A 12,454-nucleotide genomic window follows, 5' to 3' on the forward strand; every position below is an offset into this window, starting at 1 on the left:
GTCTCTTTTTCAAAAGTTTAAACTGTGCTCCATGACAAGACAGAGATGACAGTTCCGTCTCACAATTAAAAGAATGCAAACATATTTTCCTCTTCAAAGGAGTGCACGTCAGGAGCAGAGTCTGTCAGAAAGACAGAGGAAAGCAAACAAATCAATAGGGCTGTTTGCTTTTAAGTATGCGAAGCACCGCGGCACAAAGCTGTTGAAGGCGGCAGCTCACACCCCCTCCATCAGGAGCAGGAGAGAGAGAGAGAGAGAGAGAGAGAGAGAGAGAGAGGGAGAGAGAGAGAGAGAGAGAGAGAGAAACAGAGTTTGTTTTTCAATCAAAAATCAATATGTGCCCTTCGAGCTTTTAAGTATGCGAAGCACCGTGCAGCATGTCGTTTCAGGAAGCAGCTGCACAAAAGATAGCAACGTGAAGATAATCTTTCAGCATTTTTAGACGAGCGTCCTTATCGTCTAGGTGTGCGAACAGCCCCCCTGCTCAATCCCCCTACGTCAGGATCAGAGAAAGTCAGCGCAAGAGAGACAGAAAAGTAAGCCGGGTAGCTTCTCAGCCATCTGCCAATAGCGTCCCTTGTATGAAATCAACTGGGCAAACCAACTGAGGAAGCATGTACCAGAAGTTAAAAGACCCATTGTCCGCAGAAATCCGCGAACCAGCAAAAAATCCGCGATATATATTTAAATATGCTTACATATAAAATCCGCGATGGAGTGAAGCCGTGGAAGGCGAAGCGCGATATAGCGAGGGATTACTGTACATTGGTTAGGATATATATATTGGTTTAAATAGATTGGTTTGGATATATACATGGGTTCAGATACATCCGTTCAGATATATATATTGGTTCAGATAGATCCGTTTAGATATATACATCGGTTGGGATTTACGGGCAGGCACAACGCGGCCACCCAAGTTTAGCATCTCACTTTCGCTTCATCATTGCTTCAACACTGTTGTCATTATTGTGCAAACCAATTTATATATATATCAATCAATGTATCTAAACCAATGTATATATCTGACCGGATGTATTCAAACCGATGTATATATCTCAACCAATGTATCCCAACCAATGTTTATATCTGAACCGATATATATATATATATCTGAAAGGATGTATTAAAACCAATGTATATATTCAAACCAATGAATCTGAACCGATATATATATATTTGAATGAATGTATATATTTATGAACCAATCTTTTTTTCCTGAACGGCCCCTCATACTATATACAGGTACTGGTCATAAAATTAGAATATCATGACAAAGTTGATTTATTTCAGTAATTCCATTCAAAAACTGACCACAGACTGATGTATTTCAAATGTTTATTTCTTTTAATGTTGATGATTGTAACTGAGAACTACTGAAAGTCCCAAATTCAGTATCTCGGAAAATTAGAATATTGTGAAAAGGTTCAGTATTGAAGACACCTGGTGCAACACTCTAATCAGCTAATTAACTCAAAACACCTGCAAAAGCCTTTAAATGATCTCTCAGTCTAGTTCTGTAGGCTACACAATCAAGGGGAAGACTGCTGACTTGACAGTTGTCCAAAAGACGACCATTGACACCTTGCACAAGGAGGGCAAGACACAAAAGGTCATTGCTAAAGAGGCTGACTGTTCACAGAGCTCTGTGTCCAAGCACATTAATAGAGAGGTGAAGGGAAGGACAAGATGTGGTAGAAAAAAGTGTACAAGCAATAGGGATAACCGCACCCTGGAGAGGATTGTGAAACAAAACCCATTCAAAAATGTGAGGGAGATTAACAAAGAGTGGACTGCAGCTGGAGTCAGTGCTTCAAGAACCACCGCACACAGACGTATGCAAGACATGGGTTTCAGCTGTCGCATTCCTTGTGTCAAGCCACTCTTGAACAAGAGACAGCGTCAGAAGCATCTTGCCTTTGGACTGCTGCTGAGTGGTCCAAAGTTATGTTCTCTGATGAAAGTAAATTTTGCATTTCCTTTGGAAATCAGGGCCCCAGAGTCTGGAGGAAGAGAAGAGAGGCACAGAATCCACGTTGCGTGAGGTCCAGTGTAAAGTTTCCACAGTCAGTGATGGTTTGGGGTGCCATGTCATCTGCTGGTGTTGGTTCATTGTGTTTTCTGAGGTCCAAGGTCAACGCAGCTGTCTACCAGGAAGTTTTAGAGCACTTCATGCTTCCTGCTGCTGACGAACTTTATGGAGATGGAGATTTCATTTTCCAACAGGACCTGGCACCTGCACACAGTGCCAAAGCTACCAGTACCTGGTTTAAGGACCATGGTATCCCTGTTCTTGATTGGCCAGCAAACTCGCCTGACCTTAACCCCATAGAAAATCTATGGGGTATTGTGAAGAGGAAGATGCAATACGCCAGACCCAACAATTCAGAAGAGCTGAAGGCCACTATCAGAGCAACATGGGCTCTCATAACACCTGAGCAGTGCCACAGACTGATCGACTCCATGCCACGCCGCATTGCTGCCAGTAATCCAGGCCAAAGGAGCCCCAACTAAATATTGAGTGCTGTACATGTTCATACTTTTCATGTTCATAACTTTCAGTTGGCCAACATTTCTAAAAATCCTTTTTTTGCATTGGTATTAATTGATATTCTAATTTTCCGAGATACTGAATTTGGGACTTTCATTAGTTGTCAGTTATAATCATCGACATTAAAAGAAATAAACATTTGAAATACATCAGTCTGTGTGTAATGAATGAACCTAATATACAAGTTTCACTTTTTGAATGGAATTACTGAAATAAATCAACTTTGTCATGATATTCTAATTTTATGACCAGTACCTGTATATATATACATACACACACACACACATATATATATATACTAGCAAAATACCCGCGCTTCGCAGCGGAGAAGTAGTGTGTTAAAGTGGTTATGAAAAAAAAAGGAAACATTTTAAAAATAACGTAACATGATTGTCAATGTAATTGTGTTGTCATTGTTATGAGTGTTGCTGTGTTTTATATATATAAAATACACACACACACATATAAACATATATATACATATACATATACACATATATATACATATCTACATATATATATATATATATATATATATATATATATATATATATATATATATATATATATATATATATATATATATATATACATATACACATCCACATATCAACATATATATATACACATATATACACACACACACACGCTTTATGGGTGATGATTGTTTTACTGTTTTTATCTTTATTTTATTTTATTGTACAATCAACTCCTATCTGCGCACAGCAGGGCAGCCGTGGGCGAATGCGTATGGTGTATTCACTCCATGTTATCGTGCATTGCGCTGTCAGTGGTATTTTGATAAAAGAATTTGAACAACATATAAGAAGCGTATAAATTATTAAACAGTAAAACATTAACATTTAAGAAGTAAAGTTACATGAAGTACTACTGCAGTGCCTTCGGGTATACCTCATTTTTTGTTTGCCCATTACATGCTTAAATGTATACATTTTTTGGTGCACCTACCCGAGAACACGCGACATATAACCGAGCGTGGGAGAAGCATGGATTTTAAACACGCGTTGAGTTCATCTGCTGGTCTCCCTCGTAGAATAACTGGTAATGTTTGACTAAAATCTACAGCGAGTAAAACGACATTACCTCCTATTTTTTTTTTTACGATCTCTGAGATCTTGCTTTTTTCGGTTCAAGGCTTCATAAGCTGTTTTATGTTGTATGGTGTACTTATCCCAAACCATCATCTTTGAATGTTGCAAGACTTTCGCCTTGTATGTAGATCGGGGTAATTACATTCATTGCATTCCTAGTCTGAATCACAATCTGATTGTATGGGTGGTTACCTGGCACTGTAGGGTTGCCACCCGTCCTTTAAAATACGGAATCGTGCCGCGTTTGAGAATGAAATTGCGCGTCCCGTTTTGAATCAATACTGGACGGGATTTATCCCGTATTTTTTTTATCATTTTTTTTTTAAAGCAGCGTCTCATGCAAATCATCCCACACGCATTTTATGAAGATGCCTCCTTTCCTAGTTTTGATTGGGTAATACTTGATGTCATCGTTAGTTTGATTGGTGTTTTTAACTGTCCAGTGAGGAGGGCATGTCTTTTAAGTACAGTCTGCAAAGTGTTGGCACTGAGATGTGGCGTCAGCGCCATAGTTGAAGCCCCTAACGTTGCGGTCAGCAAGTCGGCTAACATCCGCCATGTGCCGTCTTTCAGTTGCGAGAAGCAGATCATAGAATGGTTGAAACTGTTGCCCCTAACGTTGCGCCACGGCGTGTGGTTCGTTTATACCTCGTGTCTTGTCATTAAACTTTTATCTCGCGAATATGTTATTGCAATCCGCAGCGGGAGCGTTTCTATAAACTTAATTTAAACTTACGTTTTACACCGTGCTTTGTTTCCCTTATGAACATGCTTGTATGCTTCACCACGCTCCTTTCTCAATTGTTTAATTAATTTTTTGCTCTTCGCTGTTTGCGGCTGTTCCTCCATTTCCCCCTACTTCGTTCTTTTATCTCGCGAATATGTTATTGCAATCCTTAACGGGAGCGTTTCAATAAACTGATTGAAAATAGTTTTGCATTTACCTTTTTAGTAAAAGGCGAGCTTTTAAGCCTGAGAAATCACCCCGTAAATGCACACGTTTAATTGGACATGTGTTAATATGTATGGTTACACAGTATTAAAAGACAGTGAACAACGTCAGTTACCTTTCTTCCCGCGTTTGATAAAAGGTGAGCTTTTAAGCCTGAGAAATCACCCCGTAAATGCACACGTTTAATTGCACATGTGTTAATATGTATGCTTACACAGTATTAAAAGACAGTCAAAAATTAACGTCATTTACCTTCGTTCCCGCGTGTGACTCGTGCTGTAAATGTCTTCCTTGTTTTTAGTTCACGTGATTACGTAGGAGGCGTGATGACGCGATACGTGACTCCGCCTCCTCCATTACAGTGTATGGACAAAAAATATGTTCCAGTTATGACCATTACGCTTTGAATTTCGAAATGAAACCTGCCTAACTTTTGTAAGTAAGCTGTAAGGAATGAGCCTGCCAAATTTCAGCCTTCCACCTACACGGGAAGTTGGAGAATTAGTGATGAGTGAGTCAGTGAGTCAGTCAGTCAGTCAGTGAGGGCTTTGCCTTTTATTATTATAGATATATATATATATATATATATATATATATATATATATATATATATATATATATATACACACACATACATTTCAGTTAAAAAATCCTCAGATTCCTTTTGTCTTGATGTACCAGTTTTAAAAACGTTTACAAATTAATGCTATTTCTTATTCGTGCAGTAGTAAAGTACAAGATCACAAGGAGTTTAATTATTATGGAGAACTAAATTGCCAACAAAATGCATGGACATTAACCAAGAAACAGTTACCTTAAAGAATCAGCTACATATTCCAAATGCTACGTTACAAATTAAATATATAGTTACCTTTGTCTTTGAGTTAACGTTAGCTTGGTTTTGCAAAAGAAACTTCACCATTTTTATGTTTCCATAGTGGCTAGCTATATGGAGGGGTGTATATCCTGTCTGAAAAATATAAAAACAGCAATAACAATTTGAGTGTTTATTGAAAATGTAATTTAATACTGAATCATAATTAGTAAAAATTATACCTTCAGGGATTGTTTAAAGGTAGGACCACCCTGAAATTTGGAAAATTCTGCTTAACTCTGCTGGCAACTATTTCTCCATGTCATAATTATTCAAGTTCTACCATCCCTGCTTCAGTCCCAGTTATGACGTGCAATATAAGACGCAGGTAACTGAATAACCTTGATTTATGCCAAATTTCCACATCTTTTCAATATATAAAAAAATCTGACAAAGCATTAGCATTATTCAGATTTTTAATATTTACAAACCTTCCTACTTTCATATACTGCATTAAAAGCTTATTAAATCAAATAAAGCTGGGAAAACACTCTTTTCATTTATTGTTGGGAAATTACTTTCACAATTACAGGGTTTTGGTGAGTCATAACCTGTCCTTATTAGCATTTAACACAAAGCAGAGCAGAGCATAATCATGCCGGTATTGACAGTCAACCATCCTGTGTCAGTTTACAGCCATCAATAAACTTTATATGCTCGTCTTTTAGACTACTCAGGTTATAAAATGAAGAAATTGACAATATCAATTATGGACACACACACACTATGACTTCTTTGTCAGAAATTACAACTGAACCATTCGGACTAGCTGGAGGCAAAACCAAAGCAGGATGGTCATGTACAAAATTTCACCTTTAATAGAACCCACATTCTAAATGAGTAATGAAGATATTTTGAGCTGTTATAAAAGAAGTTTGAGATTTTTTTGCAGTATTTAATTTTCATTTTTACTATCCATTAGGATGATGAGTTTATCCAAATTATACAATCAGAATATGTTACAAATGTTAACAGATTTTTTTCACAACAGGAGGACAGGAAAGTTAAATGACTTGTACAGATTCACGTAGTAAAACAGAAGTGAGAAGTGAACCAACAACCTTACACACTACATAAACACAGAGAAATCTTAGGTACATCAATTTGTATTAACAGTTTTGGCGCACTGCAATAGCATTCTTTGTCAAGATGGATCACAAGTCTGTTACTGTGCCAATTTTACATGTGCGTGTGTGGGCCCTTCTTGCAGAAGAAATGTCTTACCCTTGTTGCTGCATAGACAGAAGCTCCCTGCTTGACTAGTATGTCAGCGATGGGGACATGACCTTCCTGAGCCACCAAATGGAGAGGTGTTAGCCCACTCTAAGAGAGAGAGAGAGTGACAGGGACAGAAAGAGAAATATTAGTTTAACATTGTACGAAAGGGAAGTTTGTGGTAGAGAAAAATGATAAAGTAAGGCATAAGGCTAACCCATACATAAACTGGAAACCCAGACTTATGGGAGTTACTTTTTGAATTGAAAGAAGGACTCTTGACCAACGAATGACAAAGAGATACAGGCGTTCAAGTCAAAAAGGCAATCGCATAAGTCTTTAAGTTTACTGTTTTACTGGTAATTCAGGAAATACCTAGCAAAGAGTTAGCAAAAAAGACTTGTTTTGTTAATTTTGAGCTAGCGACTGGATAAGAGATAGTGGATTAAGTGAAACAAGTAATGTGAGGACATCTTTTGACATTGTTTACTGTTGTACAGAATTCATGACTACTAAGCTCTGTTATATGATAAACATCTTTCTCTCTATTATCCACGAAAACATGAGATTAAAAAGTTTTCTCAGCCACCACTATAAAGTACATGGGGGTAATTAACATATAAAACAATTTATTTTTGGGTAGAGTATTTGATCTAAATACAATTTACAAAGCCACCTTTAACATGATTGTACAATGTGGTATATTATGTGCAACTTGTATTTTATAAAAATTATTTGTTCATAAAAGGGGTTCATTTAGTCTTATTAAGCACTGATTGATGATTTTACAGGCCTTATAAGGATATGCTGGACTGTTGAGAGACATATTTTGTATCACTTAAATCATCTTTGATCATTCCAAAGTAAAATAATTTTAGTAAATGATTCATTAGGAGTTTATTAGTTAACCAAACACTATTTTGTATACTTTTTTGTAGTACTAGCTATTATTTATCATAAAGAAAATGAGTTAAAATCATGCAGATTAAAAATGTTTTAGTTTCATATCTTATTGTGTTTACTGTATGTTGATTACTGCTACATGTTATACTTGTTAGAAATGAAGTATGACTCTCTCATATGTTAATGAAGACTTTGACTCTAATAAGTAGTAACAAGTAAGTTGTTGCAAGTTACAAAGGCAAAATCATATTGTTTTGTAGCCCAAGAGTAGCATTGCTTTTCTGTTTACTAAAATGAAGTAGACATACTCCACACATTATCAGTACTTTGTAAGTCTTATTAGAACCAAACTAAGCCTATATTATGGTCTTGTTATACAGCATTGTAGTAAGTAACGAATACACTAGTAAATCCTAAAATGTTGCCAAAATTATATTCTGTGAGTGTCTCCCATCCTTTAAGGACCAGACCCTTGACTTTTTCAACATGTTATGAACTGTCTAAAGCAGGGGAGGGCAATGTCAATCCTGGAGGGCTGCAGTGGCTGCAAGTTTTCATTCTAACCTAATTTCTTAACCCTTAACTACTCGCACCATTTCTCATCTCATAAGTACTTGCGTGTTGTACTTTATGCACCAGTGTTAAAATGGCTATTTATATGCATGCTGTGAGGTTTATAATTTTAAATTGTACATATTTTTAATGTAATATAATACCATATTACTGAACAGTTTGACACAGTCAAGGACTATCTGAAAATAAACCTGATCCACTTCTCCAATGCTCATTCATCACCGGTCACACTTTCATCCACTGCAGGATTTGCACATATATCATGTTTCACTTCAGTTGTTGAATGTTCTTTACAGACAAAGTCATTGCAAGAAGAACGTCTCATCGTTGTCATATATCCATACCATCACGGTGCTCCAAATCCACCGTATGGAACTTGCGACTGCACATCCATTTATAAAACTGGGGGCACACTGGAGAGAAACCATTGTGACACTGTACTTGTAGTGAATCAAGCCTAGGATAGATGGCAGATGCTGCCGGTAGGTTCAAGTAAAAGGATGTTGGACAAAAATAACTGAGATTGGTGTCAAAAATACACCAGCGTGGGTAGTTAAGGGTTAATTAGAAACCAATCCTTGCCAATCTCAGACCTTAGATCTTTCTTATTTAATTTTATGGCTTGTTAGTTTGCAATGTTAGGTTCTTATATTGTAGATTTTTTTCCCTTTCCAAGGATATCATCCAAATGATTTGAAGCCTAAAATGGGTAACTTTCAGTCACATTTTTCTATTAAGTGTTTTATTAAACCAAATGGTGCAGGATGAATCCACACAGGTGTAAATGGAAACAAGTTAGATGAAGAACTGTTGGCACCTTAGTCATATACATCTTATTTATATACAGTATACATAATACGCGTGGAAGTGTGTGTGTGTCCGGTCCGGAAGTGAAAGGTGGAGTTGGGGTAAGAGTTCCAACTCTGAGGATACACAAGAGAGGTCAGCACGTCGGCAACATGAAACCTCAGAAGAAATCACTCTCTTAGCCCGTAATACAGAAGCAAGGCAAGTACATCGGGAAAACGGTATCCCTTTTACTTTTCCTCCCGCCACTAATACACAAGCGAGGCGAGCATATCAGCAAAACGAAACAACCTAGGAGAGAGATGGCCAGAGTAGTTCCTTTCAATTACCTGACATCTCTACATTTCGTTTTTTTTCTGACGATTTCAATAGTTTCTAGGACCCCGGGCTTTTTACAGCAAGGACTTACACAGCTAATTGCTAATAAGGAGCCATTAAAAGCAGTGAATGCAGCTGTTTATGACTAAAATAAGCAATTAAGGGTGGGGAACCTTAACAAGCAAGACCACTAAAACGAAGCATTAAAATGTCACTTGAGCAAGAAGTGCCTCATCAGCATTAACTGACTTCTCATTAAGAAATTGAGTTGGAACAAAAACCGGCAGCCATTGCGGCCCTCGAGTACCAACATTTCCCACCCCTGGTCTAAAGCCATATTTCAGTGTTTATGACTGGTTGCTTTGCTATTTGTTCATTACCTTTCAAGGAAAAAAAAATACAATGGGATTCACATTTCATTGTCTGAAAACTTGCTGCATGTACATATTTTATTAAATGAGCATACTGAAAAAAAACATCCTTCCAAAAAGTAGCTATAACATAAGCTCTGTATTGTTTGTATCTTATTCTATATTGTATTATCTGTGCGTCATAGCTGGGTGGGATGGGTCTACTACTGAGTACAGTACATCTTAGCAATTATTACAATAAGTTTTCAAACAAATGCATTCTGTAATATAAGACTGTATTATTAAAAAACATACTGCTTGTATCTACATTGTATCTCATCTCATATAGATATTTCAGCCATTATTTTCCATTTCATTTCATTTACCTTATTCCCAAGGTTGACGTTGGCTTGCTTGGAGATAAGCAATGCCACCATCTCAGGTCGGCCCTCTTGGGCTGAAAGATGAAGTGGTGTGATCCCTTGCATGGATTCTGAGTTTGCAGAAGCTCCATACTGCAGTAAACTGCTGGCTACCTCCAGTTGATTTTGCTTGGCTGCTATGTGGAGTGGGGTGTAGCCATTCTGGAGAGGGACACAGTTTCAGTAAAATGTGCCATGAAAATTGATGCCATTAGACAACCAGAGACAAGCTCATGCCCCCATCACCTTTAACATTAATGGAACATATTCTTTAATATTTTGAGGAGACATACAATGGACGAGCATTTACATCAACCATAACTTCGACTTTGCTTTGGTGAGCGCATAAATTATTTAAGGTTTTCATGGAACCTCACTATCTGCATCCTCTTAATATAATTAAATCCAAATGCTTCATCACAGCATCTTCATAACTGAAGTATGAAAATATTTTGGGAAGCTTTGAATTTTCAAGTTTGCATTCAGTATTATTTTTTCCAAAGGTCCTCTGCTATGGTTCTTACCCTCGCAATGTTGTGTGGTGACCCTCCTTTGCTCAGCAGTAATTTGACCATGTCCAAATTGTTGTGATGCACAGCAACATGCAGAGGAGTTAGTCCATTCTGTAACGACATCAGAACATAAATCCCATGTCCCCAACACTAATAAACCTAACACATTTCATTCAGCTGGGGCCTCCATGTGAATACTTCCTTTCTAAAGTTATGTGTATATAAATTCTTCTGAATACATGTCAAACCATATGCCAAATGCTTCTGAAATATATCATTCACCAACCTACAAATCCTGACCTAAGCTGGAATATATCTTTATTTAAAGATTTTCCATTTTTTAACCTTCTAGTGAGTTTCTTGATTTGCAAATGCCACTTACTTATTAGCACTATTTATAAATCGTACTGAAGTGGACCAGTAGGTATCTAATGGGCCTATTGCTGATTTAATGGGTGATAACAAAGTTCAGGTGCATTAGCTTTACAAGCTTCAGTCCTCACAATGAGCCAAGTATAGAGTGTAATTTTAGAAGCTTTTGACTAAATTTAAGTAAAACCCACAGCATTCTGTTTTCTCAGAATCATGTTTTACTCTAAATTATCCATTTAATTTCCAAACTAGTTTACTTTAGAACAGGGTCACTGTGCCAGAGCCTATCCTATCAGCAATGAATACAAAACAAGAGACAAATCTGGATGGCATGCCAGTCACAAGTAACTCTCCCCAGGCTAATTTAGAGTTTCCGTCAACATAAACCTGCACAGTTTAGGGAAGTGGAAGAAAAAGCAGAGGACATTATGAAAGATTTTCATGGACCTAGGGAATATTCAATCTGCACAGTGCCACCATTGTGACATACAAGTTCAAGGCATTTAAAATAAATAAATAAATAAAAACAATTTGGAATGAATTATACACACAGTTCATACATTCTCATTACTTTTCATACTCTGAAGGCAATAATCAAAATTACAGGGCTGTCACTTACACCTCTGTAAGCATTTAATGTATATAAATCCAACTATCAATTAATAAATCACTGATAATAAACCTCATAAAATTAAAAGCAGGCTTTCTGTTCTTTCATATGAGAATGATATGAACAGGTAATGCTCATTCTGTCACTGATAACAAATTACACCTTAGTCCATGCTTCAGTTAATGCAATATGAATGATTATTGTTGTCCTTTTACATTAGACTTTATGCATCAACATCAATTGAACTTAATCCAGCTGTTTGAAGTTCTGTTCTTACTGATCTTGTGAAGCACTTTGTTATACTATAAACTATGAAAGATCAATCTGGCCATCCATTTTCTTACTTGCTTTTCCAGTTCAGGATCATAACGAGCCAGTGCCCACTCCAGCAGCCCACTGTACATGTCCTGGGGGTTCTAGTCCTTCACAGGGCACACACACACTCAACACTAGCACAAACTGAAGATCGATAGTGACTAATTAACTTGACATACTCAAATTTTAGATAATGAAGAAAAATCCATGAAGACACAGGGAGAATAAATAGGCAGTGACTATGAAAGATGCTATACAAAATAAACATTCATGTCCTTCTAAATTATTAAACTTGATTTCATTCTAAATGAGATTCATACATTAATGAACAGGTTCCACACCCTTAAAATTATTCTGACTCTCTCACAACTCTGGTTAAAATGGTAAATACTAATGTCTGGGCATACTTGCCTTGCCTGCAGAGTTGGGATTGGCTCCCCTGTCCAGGAGGAGCTCTGCCACATCTACTTTTCCATATTTTGCTGCTACATGCAGGGGTGTGAAACCTTTCTGAAAACATAAGAACAAATACATAAAAATATGAGGGTTTCTGTTGCATCTGTCAATA

The 12,454-nt window shown here is 37.1% G+C and overlaps 1 protein-coding gene across 1 annotated transcript in view; it reads right to left on the minus strand.

Moving 5' to 3' along the window:
- ank1a (ankyrin 1, erythrocytic a) overlaps positions 1-12,454 on the minus strand; it is a 638,168-nt gene that overhangs the window by 131,228 nt on the left and 494,486 nt on the right. The window contains 5 exon segments of the mRNA XM_051928287.1: positions 5,487-5,585; positions 6,714-6,812; positions 10,042-10,239; positions 10,602-10,700; positions 12,298-12,396. Coding sequence (XP_051784247.1) covers positions 5,487-5,585; positions 6,714-6,812; positions 10,042-10,239; positions 10,602-10,700; positions 12,298-12,396 — 594 coding nt within the window.

This window comes from Erpetoichthys calabaricus, chromosome 1 (genome assembly GCF_900747795.2).
Source record: "Erpetoichthys calabaricus chromosome 1, fErpCal1.3, whole genome shotgun sequence".
NCBI lineage: Eukaryota > Metazoa > Chordata > Cladistia > Polypteriformes > Polypteridae > Erpetoichthys > Erpetoichthys calabaricus.